The 23,236-nt window shown below is 40.6% G+C and overlaps 3 protein-coding genes across 4 annotated transcripts in view; all 3 read left to right on the forward strand.

The window, feature by feature from the left end:
• Positions 1-964: 964 nt before the first annotated feature.
• On the forward strand, positions 965-5,868 carry LOC117373331 (potassium voltage-gated channel subfamily A member 3). Its single transcript, XM_033969308.2, has 3 exons — positions 965-3,680; positions 5,070-5,139; positions 5,219-5,868. Exon 1 carries the CDS (start codon positions 1,112-1,114, stop codon positions 2,699-2,701), a length of 1,590 nt encoding a protein of 529 aa, XP_033825199.1. The 5' UTR covers positions 965-1,111; the 3' UTR covers positions 2,702-3,680; positions 5,070-5,139; positions 5,219-5,868.
• Positions 5,869-14,008: 8,140 nt separating this feature from the next.
• Positions 14,009-15,907, forward strand: kcna2b (potassium voltage-gated channel, shaker-related subfamily, member 2b). Its single transcript, XM_033969311.2, has one exon. It carries the CDS (start codon positions 14,047-14,049, stop codon positions 15,544-15,546), a length of 1,500 nt encoding a protein of 499 aa, XP_033825202.1. The 5' UTR covers positions 14,009-14,046; the 3' UTR covers positions 15,547-15,907.
• A 5,726-nt stretch (positions 15,908-21,633) lies between these two features.
• Positions 21,634-23,236, forward strand: part of kcna10a (potassium voltage-gated channel, shaker-related subfamily, member 10a) — a 9,928-nt gene continuing 8,325 nt past the window's right edge. The window contains exon 1 of one of the 2 annotated variants that reach the window (XM_055223131.1): positions 21,634-21,787. The gene's annotated coding sequence lies outside the window, so the exon portion shown is untranslated. Of the gene's footprint in view, positions 21,800-23,236 lie in introns of both variants that reach the window. The other variant, XM_033968889.2, reaches the window with a different exon arrangement.

Genomic DNA, 23,236 nt, shown 5'->3' on the forward strand with positions numbered 1-23,236 from the left:
GAAATATGATGGTATATTGTGTATGATTTTAGATCAGTGTGTGAATATTTGCTTTCTTCACAGTATGTTGTTGTTTTGAGGACTGAATTTTGAGGGGAAAAAGATAAAAAGTTTGCATCCAGTACCTTGGAGAGCAACTATGCTGTTGTCAGTCTCACCTTAACGCAGCATTTAATTGGATATACTGTAAATGGAAATTAGTGTTTGTAGAGTCATCAGTGAGAGGGTGGAGCTGAAGTTAATCCCATGGAATCAGGACTGTCACATCTCAGGTGTGAAATGCAAATCTAGTTTCCTACTTGGTTTGCGCTTTTGGGCCATTAAGACTAGGCTATACAACCTGATGCAATATTGCTCAAACCAGTGTCTTTCTATGTTAAGCTCTTTATTTTCAGACTGATCTTTGTTTTGGATGCACCATTTGTTATTTGTTCTGCAACAAAACAATGCTATCAGAGCCAATTGAACAGGTTGTTTCTCATTTCTGTCTCAGTTGCTTACCTACCTCGCTCTCATCAGGTACTACAGAGGTCCTTTTCCCGTGGACGCACACGCACATCAGTTAGAAATGGATATACTTTTTGTTCCAGTCATTCCAAATAATGGAGGAATTAGTAGTCACAAAGTCTTACATGACGCACGCATGTTATCCATTTCTGTTAAACCTTGTGAGTGGCCTATACTAAGTGAGTTCTGACATGTTTCAATATGTCCTCTTTGTCCGGGCAGTGACCTTGTGTATAGAAGAGAGTTGCTGTTGATTGAACACGCGTGATACAAGACTGGGAGATGGGCAGAGGGAGGCGGGCACGCCCAAACCATGGAGTTGAATGACGCCCGTCTGTTGCTTCTGGTGCCTTTTGGTGCGCTCTGCCATTGGATGCGCGCTAAAAAGGTACCCATTGCCAGCGCGCAAGTGGGCGGGTGGACGCTGTGTTTATAAACCCAGATCTTCTCTGTGGGCGGGTGCAGCAACAGTCGAGAGTGAAAGTGAAGAAAAGAGTGAGGTAGTCCGCGGCAGTGGAGAGACAAGGCTGTGGCGGCGGTTGTGGTAGAGCGGGGGCCACGGAGGGGGCGAGGAGGCCGCCCCTGTGTGCGTCTTCATCCGCGCATGGACGACCACCTTAGCCTCCTTCAATCACCCGCGCAAAGCGTGAACAAAACCCGGGCTGACAACCTGGTGAACCACGGGTATACAGACACGGAGGCAGACGTGATGACCGTTGTGGCTTGTGACAACATGCTGGAGGAGTCGGCGGCCCTCCCGGGCCACCACTCACTGGACCGATACGAACCGGACCATGAGTGCTGCGAGAGGGTGGTCATTAACATCTCCGGGTTACGCTTTGAGACGCAGCTCAAGACCCTTTCCCAGTTTCCTGAGACTCTGTTGGGTGACCCCAAAAAGAGGATGAGGTACTTCGACCCACTGAGGAACGAATACTTCTTTGATCGGAACCGACCCAGCTTTGACGCCATCCTGTATTACTACCAGTCTGGAGGGCGCATCAGGAGACCTGTTAACGTGCCCATTGACATTTTTTCTGAGGAGATCCGCTTCTACGAGCTGGGTGAGGAGGCCATGGAGAAGTTTAGGGAGGATGAGGGCTTTATAAAAGAAGAAGAGCGGCCGTTACCAGAGAATGAGTTTCAGAGACAGGTGTGGCTTCTTTTTGAATATCCAGAGAGCTCGGGGCCAGCTCGGGGCATCGCCATCGTGTCAGTCCTGGTCATCCTCATCTCCATTGTAATCTTCTGTTTGGAAACATTGCCAGAGTTCAGAGATGAAAACAGGGACCCAATCGCCATCGCGCCTGTCAGTAACGGCACGCTCCCGTACTTCGTAAGCCCCTTTTCAGACCCGTTTTTTGTGGTCGAGACGCTCTGTATTATTTGGTTTTCTTTTGAACTGCTCGTGCGTTTCTTTGCTTGCCCCAGCAAAGCCACGTTTTCAAAGAACATCATGAACATTATTGACATTGTGGCAATCATACCTTACTTCATAACTTTGGGGACAGAGCTGGCGGAGAGGCAGGGAAACGGACAACAGGCCATGTCATTAGCCATTCTGCGCGTAATTAGGCTGGTCCGAGTGTTCCGTATCTTTAAACTATCGCGTCATTCAAAGGGGCTACAAATTTTGGGACAGACACTAAAGGCTAGTATGCGTGAGCTGGGTTTGCTCATTTTCTTTTTGTTTATCGGTGTCATCCTCTTCTCCAGTGCCGTTTACTTTGCAGAAGCAGACGATCCATCGTCAGGGTTTAACAGCATCCCGGACGCGTTTTGGTGGGCGGTGGTTACTATGACTACAGTGGGATATGGGGACATGCACCCAGTTACTATTGGGGGCAAGATTGTTGGCTCCTTGTGCGCCATTGCCGGTGTGTTGACCATTGCACTCCCCGTACCAGTCATTGTTTCCAATTTCAATTACTTCTACCATCGTGAGACGGACGGAGAGGAGCAGGCTCAGTACTTGCACGTGGGCAGCTGTCAGCCGCTCGCGGACGCGGAGGAACTAAGGAAGACTCGCTCATCTTCCTCACTAAGCAAAAGCGAGTACATGGTCATAGAAGAGCACGGCATAAACAGTTCGTTTAAACAGCAACCCAACTTCCCTACAACAACGACCACCACCACTCAGAACAACTCCCAAAACTGTGTGAATATTAACAAAAAAATTTTCACTGACGTGTAGCTTTTATTGTAATTGTCCAGGAAGTGGTGTCAACACACTGTCGTTACGCATCAGCGCGTGCAGCAGCGCTGCCACAAGGAGGAGAGCGAAAACAGAAAGAGCAATCGCTTTGTGCACAGGGATTTTTTACATAAATTACGTGAATTCATAGCCTAATTGTGTACCGTGCGCATGCGCGTTTGGCGAACCGAGTTTTAGGCCTGTAGTCCAAGAAATAGCCTACTTGCGGAGAAAAAAACTGCTCCATGCACCTCATTGTCTCAACAGGTGGAACTAAAAGCTTTTAATCCGTGGCAATGTAAACAGTAAGGACACTCACATTGTAATTACATGCGTTGTGTTCAGTCATGATAACCAGCCAATGAGTTATGTGCGAATGATGTCTTAAAACAGTTTATTATCTCAACTAGACCGTTCTGTGTTATGCCTTTATTGTGCGTGAAAGTCTAGTCCAAATGCTACTGTCGTTACACAAATAACCCCTCGATGTAAAATGTAGCGTGTTATGCATCATGTTAACACAAAGAGGCCAACCTCTCGTGTATCAATGCCTCTTTAACGGCTCGAGACTCGTGTGAAAGAAAAAGGCGCGCTGATTATTAAAGATGGAGCGCCTCTCTGTCGGATGCTTCAAATAGAGCCCGCTGGGTCTCCATGGTAACGTCTGAGTAACCCTGGTCATCGTTGCTATAGCACCCTTGTTACCACAGTAACCCCCTGCTGGCGAGGATGCTGTGCTGAAGAACGAAGACTTGGCCATTTTTCAATCCTAAAATCTCTGTCCCCGGTAAAATATGCTCAAATATTTAAACTATTCCGACTATGACAATGATTTACTATTACCATCTACTGCCCCTGGGAATCATATTAGAAGAAACGTGGAGAGGCGTGGGGAATTATGAATGGAAGTGGAGCTCGGCGCGTTCTGGATGCACAACTCTGGACGTCCACTAGAGGCCGCTCTACCTCCATGAAGCTGGTGAGTACTGAGCAAACACCCCGTGTCACCCTGTCATCGTGCATCGTGTTTCTTGCGGTTAGTAACTGGTTTATTGTACAGTCAATAAGACAGTCAAGAAGACTGTAAAATAAACTAATCCAATTTTGCTGACCTGATGTCCTTTCCAGACTATCAGGGTACTCACACTGCTGTCATATAAGCTTTAAAAGCATGGGGAACATTTCGTAAATTTATATGTACAATTTTATGAATAGTTGAAAAAGAAACTAAAATGAAGAATTCATCACACATGATATTGGCAGAGACTGGAAAGGACATTGCAGACTATAAACAATGCTGCCAGGTAATCATTTTAACCTTTTTGTCCGAGATGAGCAACTGCAAGAGTCCATTGCCCACCCAGCAGGGCTCAGTGCCTCCCCCCACTGGCTACATCACCTATGAATACAGCAGATGGTTCATATACCATCATGTCTGTTGATGTGATGTGACCTCTGTCTTTAGACTCAACGGTCAAAAAACCCCAAAAAAAACCAACATTAATAGTTTGAAACAACATGCCCGTTTTATGCTAGTAAACATTGTCCTGCTCATTAACAACTAAATCAGAGTATTAGGATCAAGTTGTAGATATAAGAACACTGTGTGGAAATTTAAACCTCCACTTCCATGCAGATTCATGTCTAGATTTATGCAGTTCCTCCCTGCCTGTGATAGCTTTAATTGAAACAGGACTGTAGGCGAGAGGGGGATAAAAAGGTGGGATAGGTAACCTATTAATCAAACAGATCTAATCATGTTTAGTGCACAGTGTCCCTCCCTCTACACATGTGTGCGTGGATCTTACACCTCTGTCATGGCTCACTTATTATTAGGGCATTTTCATTAGTCTTGCCCAAGGCAAAGTGGGAGGGGTGACTGCGTTTATAACTATTGCTTTCCCTTCTGACCCTTGACATTACCTCATTTTTCATCCATGAAAAAGGCAGCTCAAGTTATCACTTAAATGAGAGCTAATTTCTTAGGACCTTCAACATCCCTGTGTAGGCTGGAGCCAATATTGATCATGATTGAAATATAGTTGAGGATTCAGGGTAAAGTGCTCCTTTGAGATTGTAAAGGAATTTTACCCACTGTAAATATGTAAAAAAATAAAATAAAATTTAACTTTACTTTGAGCAGAGCTTAATATGTAATCATGTAATGTTATAGCTGTGAACATATTCTTGAAAATAATAATTTGTTTTTAAATTTTTCACAAAACAAAAAACATATCAATCTAAGCTTGTGTTTTGCTCACTTTATGCTTGTCGTCTTCTGTAAGTTTGGATGATGGGTTGAAGACGACCAGTGTGGACTCAGCTGAACTGTCTTTGTTTTTGTCTAACCTGCTGTGATATATTGCAGACGTGAGCCGTTCCATTAAAGCTCAGGCCTCCTGGAATCCCAATGGTCCTACCGCATGGATCCTATTTTGGTAAATATAACTCATTAAAACATAGTATCATGGGTGGTAAATGGCTCATATTATACTGACCTGTGATGACTTCTCTCAGGGATGGAGTGGAGGTGGTCTTCCACAAGACTCAAAGAAGTTTGAAGTCCTTGTTTGTGCTGCACTCCTCAACACAGATGAATCATGTGATATTCAGCAGATCTTCTCTTCCATGGCACGGCTCAAAAAGGACACAGACATACAATCTTTTTTTTTTTTGGTCCTGCAGCATCAGAATTACCAAAAAGTACCTCTGCAGTAATAATCCTAGCACATATTTTAAATGAACTGACATCACTCATACAGCTTTTGTATGGACTGTTTGAAGAATTTTTGAAAGGCACTTTTCATTGCCAAAAGAAGTATTTACTTGCTGTGTAATAATGTGGGATTTAAAACTTGCCAACAGTGTTTGCTTCGAATCAAAAGCTGAGGCCAACATTGATAATACTGTGATACCAATGAAAGACTGTTAACCATATGCCTTTGTCATATCTATGTGCTCTGTGGTACAATACAGTATAATGTCTCCTGTCAATCCGTGATCTGAAGAACAACACAGATAAATGCAATTCACTTTGTATATGTGTACGTCACTGAAGGGCTTTCCTATGTCCCAGAGTGCACCTGTGCTTTCAAATGGGAAGGGCCCTGTATGTCATTATTTGTTCTGTGTAACTCTGTCATCAACATGACCAGTATAAGAAGAGTACTTTTCTTGTCGTTATTGTTATGTAACTCAGCTACTGTGGATGTTTTCTTATTCAGAAAAAAATCGTATCAAAAACAAACCAAGAATCTGGCTAAGCGCATATGGTCTCATTATAATCATAATTTGATACACCTCACGTTAAACACAGTAATTAGAATGTAGTAAAAGTGATTCCCCATTTCCTGACTGCTCTGACCTGTTGAGTTGTGTCTGGGCCGTAGGGAAAACTTAGTTTGGTCCAAGTGCTAGAGGGGTAAATATTAACATTCTCCGTGAGGTTTACTGCTGCTCCGCTGTCTGCTGTGTACCAGTATTTGTGCTTTATCGCCTGGGTGACCCCACAGCTTACTTCATAACTCTGGCTGTTGTGTGGTCATATACATCATAAGTAAACTGCAATATTACTAACTGTATATTTAAACCAACTCAAACTAAGATGAATTTGTATATGAACACACAAATAGTGAAATATTTCAAGTATTTATAATATTTTAATTTGTGCAGTTTCTAATTACACAAACCACTATTAATTATAAGGTTCTTGGAAATATGTGTTATTCCCATGAATCACATTTGTCGTGCTTGAAATGGAAACCTACTATACTGCATGTAGTGACTTTAGAGATCATTGAAATACAGCACCTATGATGTCACTACCATTTCCCATCAGCCATTGAGCCACTTAGTTGCTATGGAAGGAATCTCCATAGCAACACAAGAGGGTTGTAGGAGGGGGAAAAAAAGTGAATGTCTTTACGCCACAACACCACGGTCACCTTCAGAAGAGAGGAGCACAGGAGGAGGCAGGGATTCCTTGTTAAGATATATGTGCTTTATATAGGCCTGTCTGCACGTCACACTGAGTAATTTAACTGGCGTGTGTATGTGTGCAGCAGACAGATGGAGGCTCACCGGGGTCTCCAGTCATTTGGATAAGAGGGGCTATGCTGAATGCCAATATCTGCTGTTGCATAGAGAAGTATCAACCACAAGTATAAGAGTCAAATCATGATATTCCTTTCTTAAAATCACAGCATTTGAACCAAATCCTGTTTAAATTATTATTGCAATTATTATAAACATTACCTCATGTGCTGATTTATCATTTTATTTGTCCTCTTTCCACCTGCAACAGAAACAAATCTTTGTCCATTCACAGATTTGACACCTGATGCCCTTCCAGACAATCTTGGCAGGAAAGCAGACAAAATAGACTGATTTGTGCCCTCTTGTGGATTAATTAGAATCAAAAATATGGTTTACCTAGTAATAACAAGTAAAAGGGTCTTCAGTGCCAAAGTAAATTGCCATTTCAAAACCAAGTCTAGTTCAGTTTATATTTTGACACTTTTTCCTGTAGGTATATTTTGGGTCTGTACCAGCAGGGACCGAGCGCAGCCACTGGGAAAGCTGGTTGCTGTGGGTGATGATGCTGTTGCTAGAGCATCTTCAAAAATTGGATTACTCCTGAGTGCTGATTGGTCGATCTGCAGGCAGTAGTCAAGGTGAATATCCTGACCTGTACACGATGTTCTGATATTGATCTATGCATATCCACACCAACACCTAGACACACTCACATTTTCTAATCTAAATATTTATTACATTACAATTACATTACATTAAAAAGAACAAATAAAATGAAAAAAATAGAAGATAACTAAAATCACTGAGCTGTGAAACCTAAATTCTCATAGAGGCATTTAAATTTACCATATGACAGTTGCAGACATATGAACAAAAGATGTCCCACTTCATTTTCTACATTTACCCTCCTCAACATCTTCTCACACGCAGCCCTGTCCATCATTCTTTCCTTTCATATTTTCGCTGTAGGAGTATTTTGTTCCTTCCGCATTTTCAGATTTAGCTGGGTTTATGTTACCAGCCCAGTACTTTAGTGACACACCCACATTTTAAAGGCATTGGTAACTGCTTTTTGTTCATATAACTTAAAATCATCAGTTATTCTATTGTGTATCAGATTAGAGTATGGTTCATATAATGTTTAAGTGTGTGTTATTTTGCTGTAAATGCTTTGGCACATGTGAAGCATTTTTATACATGGGTCAGTATCAGATACTTCCATAGTCCATATAAGTAGTAGCAATATTCTTCATGGTTTAAGGTCTTGTATTACTCAAAATTTACTCCTGTGAGCTTTAAGCCACATTAGAATGTTGTTACCTCATCAAAAACATACCCTGAGTGTTTTGTTTCATTTACACGTTTGAGTAACCCTTTGTTAATAGTCTGTCTGCATCTCCAAAGCTCAAGATGCTCTGTTCCACCTTGTGATGTCATGCAGTGGTAGTTTTAGTTTGCATCTACCTTTTACCTTTTCTTTATCAGAGATTGGCAGTTCCAGAGTTGAAATTCTCTGATTTATTCTAGTAAAGGTGTATGAAGTTTAAAAATAGTGGAACGAAGTGTTGAGTGTTGAAAAGACGAACTCCTAAATATACAGGGTTTGTATGTTGAACAGGTGTGAATGAAACAAAATACAACTCCATAAATGTTTTTGATGAGGAAACAACATTATAACAGAGATCAGAAAATTGCATAATACAGTATAGGACCTTTTAGGGATGATCTGCTGTCACTCGTCTGAATTGTTGCTGTCAAAACAAGTCCTGAGATGAGGAAGACTTGGTTAGTGACAGCAGATGGAGAAATACTACAGTGGTGCACTGGGCTGCATGACTCATCACATTGTCGCGGTGACCTTTATCTCTATAGCACTACTATCCTTAATATGTTGTTCTTAGTACAAGTCAAACTACTAATTTGGTGTTTAACTAATATTTCCTATACACGCTGTTAAAATATACCTTTTTCTTAAATGTCTTGTTAAATATTTTGTCGGTAAGATTCGACCACAAAAATCATTGATGTAGTCCAGTAACGGTCTGACGATGCAGCGACAAGTCCCTGCCATTTACAGCAGCCAAACACATAATAAAACATGACTCCCAGACGAGCTGGTGTACATTACATCTCTTGATTTGATTAAATTGACCAGGCAGCACTTAACAGCAGCATGTGTTTATGAAGGGAATTTGTAAATGCAGCAATGTCACGAAAAACAATACATAAACTATGACATTGTGCATCTCGTGTCTGGTAGTATTGATGGCATTACTTAACTTGCGAGGTTTCCCTTCACAGCCAAACCACACCTCCTGGATCGGTTCAGTTCAGATATTGATTTTTCCCTTTTTCTTTCGTCTACAGCAGTGAAAACAACAGAAAGTAAATCCACAAATCAATACTGGAGTAGGGTGCTGTGAAGTAAGGTTCTGATAATGTAGAGTGCTATTATTACAATAGTACTGCAGCCTGTATGAAGGTAGAAAACCCACAAGGTCACACAGGGAGGACTCGAGGGAAATGGACATAGACGTATGGTATATGATGAAATGGGTTAAAAACAGGTCAAAATAACATTTGATGGCTGATATGACATTCCTGCAAGGAGAGTATAATATTTAGCTACAGGGGTCTTGAGTTAGACCAGTTGTGTTAATCAGATGCCTGGATAAAGTAATTTTAACAAGAAATACAGTATACAGAATACAGTTTACAAGTAGCAGCTGTCCCAAGAACGTTGGGGTATCATCCTTGCTATTATTTGTAGGTTTTTTATTATTGTCCAAAAACACATTATAAACAAACTTGCAAATGACCATCTGTCAGTTTAGTCTTTTGACTGAAATGATTTTTGGGGATCAAAATGCCAGGCTATTTAGTCAGATTAATCCATAATGACACAATATGATAAATTGTATTGCAATGGTTTATGGGACATGTACAGAGCTGTTCTCTGGACAGTGAGTTTGCAAATGGTCTGCTTTGGCACTTTGGGATTGAAAAGTAGAACTTGGATCTAGTCTCCACTTGTTACTTTCATTAATGTTTAGTTTTATTCAGTACATTTTTAGTCATTGCTTTGGTCTTTATGATCACTTACCTTATTTAATTTTAGTCAGCAAAAAAATGACATTGACAAAAACTGACAAAATATTTTGGTCGACAAAATTAGCACTACAAAGAGCTGATTGTATTTGTACATGTTCACCTTCTGCATCATAAGCAGAGGTCGTCTAGGACACAGCTCCTCCCTGCTGTCTCAGGCACAAGCTGCACCATACGCTTGTTTCTCCTTTCCCTCATCCCTCCTTCCTCTCTCCCCTCCTTCAGCACGCCTCGTCTTGTGTTTGGAGAGAAAGGGTGGAGACTTTTTTGTGAGCGATGGATCTGCTGACTCACACACTGACAGTGAAAGAGAAAATCTAAGATTTTCTCTGAGACACAAAAGATACTCATATATGTTCACATTTGGGTGTACACATTAGGCAAAACACATATATGCTTATGTATACGGGGTGTGTCTCGGGAAGGGCATCTTGTGTAAAAGCTATGACAAAGTTCATTCATTAAAAGGGAGGTATGTTTTAGTTGCCAAGTCAAAGAAATACATTTAGGAGGTTGAATGCAATGTTTCTGTATCTACTACACATGTGCAGTACAATAGCTTTTAAATGAGGCTCCTCTGTAGACCAAAAATGTCAGTGATCAATCAAATCAATTTGAAGTGCAAACAACAGACCTAAACAACAACGCAGTTATAAAGTCACTCAGGTCATTACTTGGAAAGCATTCTTGAGTTTCCTTTTACGGTTCCATCTGGTCTGTCTGAAAACAACACAGAATCAATGCTCCCAATCTGGACAGACTTGGCCCAGCCTCAAGGTGAGAGTGAATATGAGGCATATGGGATTAAAGGCCCCAAAATGGTCTGTCAAAATGGTCTGTTAAAGGCCCAGCTTTGGTTCCGTGTTTTAATTCCACAATATTTCATGCCATTCCAGTTTTAATGTTTGTTCTTTCCTATCATAATGGTGGCTTTCAGTCTAAGATGCCAGACTGGGACAAGAGCCACTTTTCCTATTGATTACATAACATGTTCATAAAAAAACATTCAAAAGAAATTCCTAAAATGTTTATGTAAGACCTGATGCATTCAAAGTGCATTCATTTTTTTTTTTTTTTTTTTTTTTTTGTACAACTACTTGAAGCCATTTTAACTAGAGTGAATACTGGATATTACTGGGTTTTAAAATGACAATTATTATTATTATTATTATTATTATTATTATTATTATTATTATTATTATTATTATTATTGTTATTGTTATTGTTATTGTTATTATTATTATTATTATTATTATTATTATTATTATTATTATAGTAGTAGTAGTGTTAATAATAACCATGATCATATTAATATATTTTCTTGTTTCTGCCTGACCTGCACTGGGGTCTGTTAACTCACATCTTTTTGCAACTATAGCCTCCACTTAATAATGGTCTGTGGTCATTTACATACTGTACAGACCACAGGGTTTTAAGAGTTCCTGGGCAATCATCTGCTTGCTTATGTAAAACTGTCAATACCTTCCCATTGGGACCTTCAACCTGAGTGCTCAAACGACTGCCCTCCACCTCCACCCCACACATAACACGGAGGGGGCGCCATACTGTCCCTCGGCACCATCTCATCATCTCCATCAGTACTTTGACACTTTGATTGGAGGAGCATACTCTATAATGTTGAACCTGTCCTTGAGAAGAAGCAAGGCGGACGAATCCAAGGCAATGGTATATGGGAAATTTGCATTACTCTAATCTTTGTGCTTTCCCATGGGATATTATGGAGTCACTGTTTTCTTCATGGCCATCTTTACGGTTGACTTCCATATGCACCTCTTAAAAATAAACATGACTGGAGAAGTACATTTGACTTTAAACTAGATGTAGATCATTTAATGTGGTTTGCTGTGAACAGAAGTGTTGAAGTTTGTATTCTTAAGTTGATTCTATAGCGAGTCTATATTTCAGCAACACAAATATTGTTTAAATAGTAAAATTCATTTGATTAATTTAATGATTTCAATGTGATCATCTTAAACAGAGATTTGAGATTTTGGCCTGTCTTTATTGTCAGATCTGGTTTGTACACTTTCAAACATTGTTTAGTTCATTATTTACTCATAAATGTGTTCCTTATATGTTTCTTGTATTATTGATGCTGTTGATGTGCAGGACTATAATGTTTTCAGGCCTGTGTTCTGACAGTTAAAAAAGGAAACAATGATTAAAAATAACCCAGAGCTTCAAAAATAGCTATGACCTAGTTTCATTTGCTGTTGCATCGTGAATATGGTAAGCCCATACATTTTAACACAGTCAGAACACTTTGTTTTCCTTGGTAGTCCTTGTCCATCCATGCCTCTCTCTGCCTGTTTGCCACACTTTCCACTGCGTGGCGCTTCCCCTTTAATGTATTGCACAGAGGGCAGTGGTGTAGAGAGGCAGCACGCGAGAAGGACGGGGCGAGGCGCACGAGCTTTTAGTATGCGCTGCGATGTCCAAATGCAGCCAACGCGCACCACTTTGATGAGAAACATGAGAGGTGGAGAACCGGCACATCCACAACATCCAGTCGTGATGAGATGTCACAGTCAGCGCATATTTTGTATTTAAAGGAGATTTGATGGAATGGACTGACAACCTCAAGGCGTTTTTAAGAGGACTAAGGATAGTGCGTACCGAAAGAAACAGGGTGAATTCCTGCATGCCACTATCTGAAATGAATCCTTAGTCTCCACTTAATGTTATGCTGCTTTGTTTAGTGCATGGAGTCTGTTTTGATCCACACAGAAGAAAGTTGCAAATGGCTTGAGCATGCCTGGCATCTGCCACTTCAAACTAACTCACTTGACAATCCAGTATGACACGGCAGTGAATGTTTGAACATTACAGTGCATGCTCCTGGTTGAGATACACAGTGTGCTGTAGCCCTGATAGATTTCGTGAGTTCCGACCATCTGAGCGCCATCTGAAGACTGTTGTTCCATGGAATGGGCTGTGAATATCCGCCTGCATTTGTTGCGCTTTATTGGTGCGTTCACATGGATTTTTCCAGTCAGAAAGAAAGATTATTGAATATAATAGTGTTTTTTTTGCCACAACAAACCGAAACACAGATTAATCCTGTATGTGGATCAAACAGGTGATTTGATCGAAGCGTGCTAGATGAAACCCTGACATCAGCGCCTCCGCTAACGCAACTTCCCTTTCGTAATTCTCTGCAGATATCATATGGGAGTTCATTTTTAGGCTGTTGCACGGGTCTATCACTGTGTATGCAAATGCTAAACATCTTCGCCCCATCACCGCTTGAACTGTAGCACACTTGGCTGCCTGCGCATTGACATGTCTGTGTCTCTCACTGGCTCATGGGGGGTGACTCCCGGCTGCGTCCTCACCCTTCTTGTCCCCTCTCCCACTCCCACGCCGCTGCAGAGCCGGATGGACCACGGGTGACTGTGGGGTGGTACATGGCTGTCAGAGAGTAGACGGTTTGATTGACACCACAGGGGCTCTACAGATCTGCAGCATCACTGCCGTGTTAGGCGAAGGCGACTGTAAACAAGCTTCTCAAGTTTCAGTAGCCATAGGTAGGATTTATTTGGATTTCATTAGGCTAACAAATACACAAAGTCCCTCATTAGGGCATGCATCAGCCAAACTTTAAATTCGTCGCTCACCTCCGGCTTCAACACAGCAGATGAAAAAAACATTGTTATTGTGTTACGTAATCTTGGTCAATAATCTTCAAGTAAATTACTTCATCAATAATATATAGGGTTACATTTGAACTGGCCAGACATTTTAGTATTTCTTTTAAAACTTCTTAGCGAATAGTTGTAAAGACAAAGGTGGAATTTGTTGCACACATTATGTGCACCACTCCAGTGTGAAATCTGATTAGTTTGGAGTAGCTGCGCCTAGTTGTTACAGTATTATTTGAGCATATTGATCTACAGCTGGCTTAGAAGAGCAAGAGAGAGAGAAAGAGAGTGCATGCTTATAACAGGATAGACATAATAGAGCCAAAGATAAAAAGGTTCCACCCGCTCAAGCATAATCATTCTGTCCCGCCTCACTGTCGGGAGAAGGATAAAACATATTTACTACATGTAAAAGACTGACATTAAAATGGTGGTATCTTCTCTTGCAGCTTTAAAATCTTGTCCCAGTGGATCAACTTTTTGGCATCTGTCTGGCCCTGTGGCCACCACCCTGTGTGAAAGCTGCAGGCCCCTTTCGAAATGACTGTTGCCACAAGTGACCCGGCGGACGAGGCCGCAGCTCACCCGGGTCAACCGCTGGACCAGTATGACCCGGAGCCGGACCATGAGTGCTGCGAGAGGGTGGTCATTAACATCTCCGGGTTACGCTTTGAGACGCAGCTCAAGACCCTTTCCCAGTTTCCTGAGACTCTGCTGGGTGACCCCAAAAAGAGGATGAGGTACTTCGACCCACTGAGGAACGAATACTTCTTTGATCGGAACCGACCCAGCTTTGACGCCATCCTGTATTACTACCAGTCAGGAGGACGGCTTCGTCGGCCAGTCAATGTTACCCTAGACATTTTTTCTGAGGAGATCCGCTTTTACGAGCTGGGTGAGGAGGCTATGGAGATATTCAGAGAAGATGAGGGGTTTATAAAAGAAGAAGAGCGGCCGTTACCAGAGAATGAGTTTCAGAGACAGGTGTGGCTCCTTTTTGAATATCCAGAGAGCTCGGGGCCAGCTCGTATTATTGCTATTATTTCAGTCATGGTCATTCTCATTTCTATTGTTAGCTTCTGTTTGGAGACATTGCCAGTTTTTAGAAAAGAAGAAGAGGAAATGTATAACTTCTTCCCATCAATGTCAAATGCCACCTCCACTTACGATACCTCCACATATTTCACAGACCCCTTCTTTATTGTAGAAACTCTCTGTATCATTTGGTTTTCATTTGAGTTTCTGGTGAGGTTCTTTGCTTGTCCTAGCAAAGCTGGATTTTTTGGAAACATAATGAACATTATTGACATTGTTGCAATTATTCCTTACTTTATAACCCTTGGTACAGAGCTGGCAGAGAGGCCAGAGGACAGGGAGGCGGGACAACAAGCCATGTCTTTGGCAATCCTCCGAGTAATCCGTCTCGTGCGAGTGTTTCGAATCTTTAAACTGTCCCGTCACTCCAAAGGGCTGCAGATCCTTGGGCAGACTCTAAAGGCTTCTATGCGTGAGCTAGGTCTCCTCATCTTCTTCCTCTTCATCGGGGTGATCCTCTTCTCCAGTGCAGTGTACTTTGCAGAGGCAGACGAGCAACAGTCTCAGTTCAGCAGTATCCCCGAAGCCTTCTGGTGGGCCGTGGTGTCAATGACCACGGTGGGCTATGGAGACATGGTCCCCACCACCATAGGAGGGAAAATAGTGGGCTCTCTTTGTGCCATTGCTGGCGTGTTGACAATTGCTCTGCCTGTACCTGTCATTGTATCCAACTTCAACTACTTCTATCATAGAGAGACCGAGGGAGAGGAACAGGCACAGTATTTGAACATTCCCAGCGTGCCTAAGGCCAGCTCAGCAGACGACCTGAAGAAAAGTGGTCGCAGTGGGAGTGGCTCCACTCTCAGTAAATCGGACTATGTGGAGATCCAGGAGGCAGTAAACCACAGTACTGAGGACTTCAGGCCTGAGAGCATGAAAACAGGCAACTGCACATTGACCAACACTAACTATGTCAACATCACAAAGATGCGCACAGATGTATAAAGTCAGCTGCCTTACAGGAGATAAGCTGGGTCCTGGACCTTAATTATACAAGTGTGAAGGCCTGTGTATGGCACACACAGTGTATGGTAGCCCAGAGCGGATATCTGAGGTTAACCACATTCTCTACTATGACCAGTATGGTCTTCTAGGCCCTGCCAGGCCTGGACTGGAGAGTAAAGAACTGCCATTTTATTAGAGACATTATTGCGTGTCTGCATGAAGTTACTCTTAATTGTGTAACTGTAGTCATTCTGCCTCGCAGTAGCCATATAGTAGCTCAAACAGTAATAACCTACTAACCTAACATATTGGGACCACTAGTCGCTGCCTTCTGCTCAAACTGCCCCTACATGTTGCTTGAAAGATATTGATAGGTGAGGTAATTTTTTAAATTAAATTTTTGAATAGGAAAAATAATACTGTATAAAAAGGTCATTACATTTTTTTTCTGCCACCCCCACTATCAATGTCCTTGCACAGAAGCAGGCCAGACAAATGGGACAGGATCACAGCTGTTTATGAGAGGAGCTGCTCTGATACAGTGAGCTGACAGTGTGTTAGATCTGCGGGGGTCCATCTCTCACGATCCAAACATGGACGTGTAGAGGACTAAAGTTTATTTAATACTTTAAAGTGGGCTTATATTTTCTATATTCACAAAATATGTAGTTGTTTACATAATGAAGTGTACATTCATCCTTTGTTTATCATATAACATGCGAGTGCCTATTTAATATTTATACTTTTGCCATTATTTTTCCTATGTCTGCCCCCTTAACATTGCTGTGCACCAGGTCAAAGCAATTCATTTTTTGAAAGAAAAAAAAATGATATTGGAGGAAATAGTCTTAATATGAAGCCATATAATTACAAGATAATATATTATATAAGCACTTCTAACATTTCTGCTGGTAACTGACGTCTTAAAAGCTGTAGGAATGATTGAGCACTATAGTGTGTCCTTATTTAGGCTTTATACATATGTGCTGCCACATGCATATCTTACAATGATATCATGTTTACATGTGTGGTGTGTGTCCTGATGAGTCTTACGCTTCCATCATCCCATTTTACATTGATATGTTCAAGAGTTGTGGTGCTTGAGGTAAATGTCCTTCATCTGCTACTTTTAAAATTATAGCTTTTGTATTGCTGCATGTAAATTATTCATTGTAGCATGCACTGAAAAAATACATAACAACCTGAAGTATGTATTCATATAACAAAAAACAAGTGCAATAGCCTCTGTGCCATTCAAGTCCCATGTTGAGTGTATTGTATCTAACAAATGCGAAATTTACAGTTATTACAAACTATGGCACAGATTGTGACTTTTAACCAGCTCCTCACTCCACTGAAGTCAGGCCAGAAGCACAATAGCAGCACTGCCTGTGACTCCAATGTGTTCAATTGTGTCTGCAGTGTTTCCTATCTATCTGTGTGTCTATCTACAGCAGGAGGAGATGGGATTAATGGCAATAGAGAGCTTTTAGAGGCACTTAGAGCTCTGCTCTTTAAGACATGTTGTGAGACACCAAACCTGGGTCTGAACAACCTGGAGTGCAGTATCTGCACATAGATGCTCTGATGTTTTGAAGCAGCTGAAGCCATTTGTTTTGAAAAAAATGGCAACCATAAAAAATGCTACTGAGATTCAAACAACTTCTGAAATGAAGTGACACAACTTTGATAAACACTGCTCACGTTTCCTCTATCTCACTCTATTCAGATGTGTGTGCAAAGTCAATGCCACAGTGCACAGCACTTTACAGTACTACATGATATGACATGTGGACCGCTGTGTTGGACTCTTTCTTGCTCTTTATCAGGACCAAAAGTTTTCTTTCACACTAAAGTTAACCTATAACCTAGCATATTTAATCACTTCATGTGTCAAATATACAGCTGTAGAAAACAAAAAGTAATCTGAGGTTTCAGTGGAAGTGAGTGGACTTTTGCCTCAATATGGAACACATGTAGCCAAGCACTAAATAATAAACTGTGTTAAATACCTTCCTAAGCTTCTGCTTTAAAACTATGCTTCTGTAATGCCCAAGTCCCTCTGTACCAGGGAATACAAGTGTTTGCTTGTCAATTAACCCACAAATAAAAGCTGTATTACTTGTGAAATGTTGTCTATGTTTGATAATGCTACTGGATCTGAAATTGTATAAACAAGTGTTATATTTTTTTTATGAAAGGGTGATTATTTGTATCATTTTTGTTTAGTTTTAACCTTATTATCTGAATGACATCTTGAAGTACTTTAAGTCATATAATTAACATGCTGAAACTACAGCAAACATATTAGTATCTTATTTCCTGTGTCTTAATTCCTGCATATATCAGACACAGAGCTATAATATGAAAATCGATGCAATGTATAAACTGTGTGCTGCTGTGTGCAGCAGTTATTATGGGTGCTTGTAAAGTCTTGGCTTTTGAGTGTGTGCACTCAAAGTGGTTTCAAACATCTAAGCCATGTTTTGTTTTATCTCAGCAAAGCCACATAAAGAAAACCCTCAGACTATCACAAAAACAAATACGAATAAAATGCCCCAAACATGTTGATGCCATTGGTGACAATATACCTGTAGACGTAATAGTCTTATTTTAAGTATTATTATTAGATATGTTATCTTTGAGCAGCTGTAGGACTGTTATAACTATAGAGTGAATAAATTGGCCTGAGCACCACTATGGCAGGCAGCCCTCTAATGCGGGTGCTTTCACATCCATTATAGAGGTAGAGTTGAATTGCCTATCGACCTTCACCTCCTCAGTGGTTCGGTGCCCTACTCCTCTCACTAAGTGAATCTTATGCTCTCTGTGGTTTACTCAGAAAGCAAAGTACTTTATTTATAAAAGCTTTGACAATGAAAGTGAAGATGAGAGAAACAGTGGAGGATAATGGTATTCAAACATTTGACAGACTCTTGTTTTGCCGTTCAGAACTGAACTAAACGGCACAGTATGACACAAGTGTTGTGTCGTTATCTGCACTTTTGTCATTGTTATCATTTAGCAACACATCTGAGTGTCATATGTGTAATTATTGCTCTTTTAGTATTTGCTAACTAAACATTTAGTCATCCAGTGTCCAGCCCTCATCGAATCACTACAACACGAGTGAGGCAGTAAGATTCTCATGATTGATTTCTGTCTCTATGATACGGAAGTGTCCAGACACTGGACCAAACTGGACCAAAATGTATATAGATCCAACAATTAGTGTTTAATTACCTATGTATTAAAGTTGCACAATGTAATTTTGGTGTGTATGCTACCTGCTTTTCTCTGTGGAGATGCTATTGCGTTTTCAGAATGGCATTAAATATATTTATGTCCATGAAGTCAAGAACATGTCACCACTAGGAAAAATTACAGGTCAGATTTCTTGAGAGGCAAGTAAGAACACATATTTTCTAGGTGTTTTTAGTATTAAAAACACCCAAATTTGAATAAATGCAAAGTAAGTTAAATGCCATGTCAGTAAACAATACCACCTCCATGGAGAAACACAGGTGGCAAACACCACTGGAGATTTTACCCAGTGCAACTAAGAAAACCACAGCGTAGTAGAAACTACCAGATATTTTTTGAATAGCATAAACATGCATTCATGTTTGGAAGGAACATATTATAGCAAATGAATACTGATGCTGATATATTAAAAAAGGAAAAAGGCCAAACTGTCATTTTTAAAGGCAAATTATTTGTTGCTTAATTTTTTGTGCCAATCAATAAATTAGGCCTCTATACATTGACCACCTACAGCTGTATTCTCATTTTAACTGTTGTCATTTTGATAGATTGAGGATTTGTACTTGTATGTTTCAAGCTGTAACAGTTTAAGTGAATACCTCTTGTGTAGGGAGCACTTGGGCACATTGCTGTGGAACTGATTTATAACCTAATACACATCCCAGTTAATGGCCTGTCCATTGGAGCCTTCTTTATAGCAGAGCATGTTCCATAGGGGGGTTCTGGCTGTGTCTATCCATGTTCTACTACCACCAGTGAAGTGGAGGAGGGGAAGCTTTTGGATTCCCCCTATATTAGCCTGTTCTATTTTTAGCACTCTGCAGGTTTCCTTTGTGGAAATGGGGACTGCCTCCTCCTTGCTCTCAAATGATGTATAAGCAAAACATTGTAGGTGCGTGGGTTACCAGCAACAATGAAAATTACACAAAAATAGTGTCCTGGCAGTTAGAGAGGGCTGTCTTATTGAAGGAAGAAAATGTAAGGTGAATATTTTAAAGACAAGATTTGATGTATGAGAAAGGAAGGAGGCCATAGGGAAGCACCAGCTGTCAATGCATTTAATGAATGCAATTGATTTATGGGTTTGGCCTACATTCTGCTGTCCCCCTCCATCACATATAACGCAAATATGCACAGCACTCACACACAATCTTTAATAAAGCCCAGAAATAAATGGAGGGACTGGAGGATGAGAAGTGGACCATTTTTTAATATAAGGAATTTACTGTTACAGGGATAGACAGTTATAAAGAAACAGGGCTTAGACTCAGGCGTAAATATGCAGCATAAGTTCTACAACATTTACATAATACTCACTATTAACTGAAAACAAAGAAATGGATAGATGCAGACTGAAGTACAAAATAGTTTGTTAGGCTTGGTGAATTTAGTTCAAACTAATGATATTTCAGCCTAATAATAGCCTGTGATTTGGTGATTTCATGTTTGTGTTATAACCAGAACCGGAACAAAATCTTAAAATGCCTTCATGTGACATTTTGTCAATTGAGAATTATCAGGGCAGCCTAACTAAATATGGCTTGTGTGCATGCTACTGCCCCCTAATGGCTCTTAGAAGAATCGCGATTGTACATAACTGGCAATAAACTGGCAACCCAAATGAGAGACTCACTCACATGATCAACTTGGTCATCGTGCCTTATGTTCTCTGTAGGGTAATTAATAATCAATAACATTACAGTTGTTATCAGTAAAAGATGTATTTAATTTGAACTTATTTCCCTCACATCTGTGTACACAGGCAGGTCATGTTTATGACATTTGAATAATGACATAGCCTACTTTAAAACATGTGAAAAAGGGGCCTAAAGGCCTACCCTCAAAAGTGAAAATAATGTCTTCCCTTAGCAGTCAATTCATTTCTCGTTTTTTGGGTCCCGAAATATCCACCCTACATTAATAATTCATCAACACATCATCTTCTACTGTTCCCATCTATTTTTAACCTTGGTTATAGCCTCTCTGACAAATGAACTTTTCTGTAAAACTGTAACACCGGTGCTAAATTGTTCTTCTATAATTATCCACAGCACATGGTCTATAGTTTATGCGTTTTGTGGATACTGTGAAACGAATCTATTTATGCAGACCTATATATTTAAAGAAAAAGAGTGAACCCATCATAATTAGACCTATAGAGCAATTGAGTGCATAATTTTGTGTGTCCGAAGGGCTATAAGGATTCAAAACAATTTAAACCTTCAGTCATCTTCTATCACCTGAGTGCTCTAACCACATTTGACCAGCAGGGGGGGCTCTGCTTCCACTCATGTCCCTGATCCAGAGCTGCCGAGAGTCCAGACGGCAGACGCTTTTCATCTGGAGTAAAACAGTAGGGTCAAAAGTTCATTGGAGATGCTCCGGATGCTCATATCACGTTAAAATGTGCGCAAGCTACATATTAGATGGTACATATAAACTCAATAGATTGTGTTTCAGCAAATTTGCATTTAGAAATGTTTATGATTGATTGCCCTACAAGTGTTCAGCAAAGACTATAAGAAAATAAAGTTTATGTACTATGTGTGTTTAAGAGTTTGCATGAAACAGGATACTGAGGCAGGTGTGGTGTGTTCAGTTGCTATGAAACACAAAGCATCTTGGTAAGGGATAGGAAACAATCCTATTCTAATCTCCTTCCTCTCCCCTCCCTCTCAGTGCCCCTTGCTTACAGAGTGTGCATGACAGCTAAAGAACACCAGGGGCACGAGGATTACTGCTTGTGGACAATTGGCCAAATTAATCATAGCCATGTTGTCGGCGTTATATCACGGTCACATCTGGCCCTTTGTGGCTGATTGGCCGGAGCACTTCCTCTGCCGTGACTACCGTCTGAGAGGGGCAGAGGACAGGGCGCGCGCAGCACTGAGTCCATCCAGTGCGCACCAGACACCATGACTTTTGTACATCACGAGGGACAAAGTTTGTTTGATGTAGTAACGTGACTTCTGAGAAGGTAAGATACAAGGTAACTTTTCATTTTACAGCCTCCCACAGTTTGGACTTTAAAATAGAACAACTGTTGCGCATAAAATCGTTTTTTCCTCGTTTTATTTCTTCATAGAGAAACGCCTCAAACGAATTGCATTGTTTACACTGCACAGTGGTTCTGCACAATATATTGTTCAATCTGTTTTTGTTACGAAATGAAATTGTAAAAAGTTTAAGTGAGCAGGTTGTATATTTTAGCCATTGAAACGTGTTTGGTGGCGCCCATCAGTCTGTTACATGACTCTCTCTTTGAAAAGCAGGTTCATTCACAGGGTATTATGTGGTCTTCATTGCGCACGCCCCTGTTTACTCATTTCTGCTTAACATTAGTGACATGGAACAGAGCCACAACAGATGCCCATACTGTCCTTGTCTGATCTGCGCTCCTCTAATATAATTTCTGTTCTCTGAATGAGAGCTTTAATCCTCTTCCATAGGGTGTGTAGTGGGGATGCTCGCTTTACTTTGTGCCTGAATTAGTTAAGAGTCTTGAGGTGATACCTGACCTTTAAGTGCCGGTACTCTAGCACTGATCCTACACTGAGTGCAGTATTCTATAGGCAGCTTACTATAATGTACAATGTAAAATCATTTTATGTTGTACTTAAATATATAGCCTACAACAATAACCAAGTGTAGTTCTTCATATGTGGCGTAGTTATGTTAACTACCATAAAGATATGATACAAAATAATTAACAACAGCATTTACAAAAAATACCAAAGTTTCCTTGAAATGTAAATATATATAACATAAGTGTGCAGCTGCCATGCACAGTTTATGGTAATTAGCTTGTAAACAGCTATAGCAGCTGTTGAGCCGTACAATGCACCTACAGAAAGTTTTGTGGCATTAACACAATGAAATGGGGTCAACTCTATGTTCCCACTTTTGTTGGGTTGTAGGGTAATTCTTAATGTTAGGGACTGGTTTAGAGTTTCTGGGTTGAGGAAAGGACCAGGACCAGGGCCAGTGTAGGGGATTTACTTTCAGAAATATAGTTTAAATGTGAGAAAACAGGACTGTGGAAACAAATGGAAACAAATGTAAGCTTCTGAATATGCCCAAACTTAAGACTTATTTATACTTGTATGAAGTATGAATTCAAGCACGCAAATTAGACAGTAGTAACCAGTATTTACTATCAAAGTTCATTTAACTAATAGTTAAATGCATCTTTAATAGTCACCCTAGAGAATCAAAAATGATATTTGTTTTGCTTGTGTTCAACTGTTAGCAATCAGACAGTGACTCTGTTCTTGTGTGCTCCTGTTGTAGATGCAGTTGTATCGGTATAGACTAATCTATGTGCATGTACTTCTCAGCATGAGCAAATGGCAGTTGTCAAAAGGCCAGAGGAGGATTTTGGGCCCAGCTGCTGTGAACCAGGATTTGGCCTGCAGTCTGCAAACAC

The sequence above is a fragment of the Periophthalmus magnuspinnatus genome, chromosome 7, assembly GCF_009829125.3.
Source record: "Periophthalmus magnuspinnatus isolate fPerMag1 chromosome 7, fPerMag1.2.pri, whole genome shotgun sequence".
Taxonomy (NCBI): domain Eukaryota; kingdom Metazoa; phylum Chordata; class Actinopteri; order Gobiiformes; family Gobiidae; genus Periophthalmus; species Periophthalmus magnuspinnatus.

Excerpts from the sequence above, each read along its gene's own strand:
- LOC117373331 (XM_033969308.2), top strand. The coding sequence starts at position 1,112 with ATGGACGACCACCTTAGCCTCCTTCAATCACCCGCGCAAAGCGTGAAC.
- kcna2b (XM_033969311.2), top strand. The coding sequence starts at position 14,047 with ATGACTGTTGCCACAAGTGACCCGGCGGACGAGGCCGCAGCTCACCCG.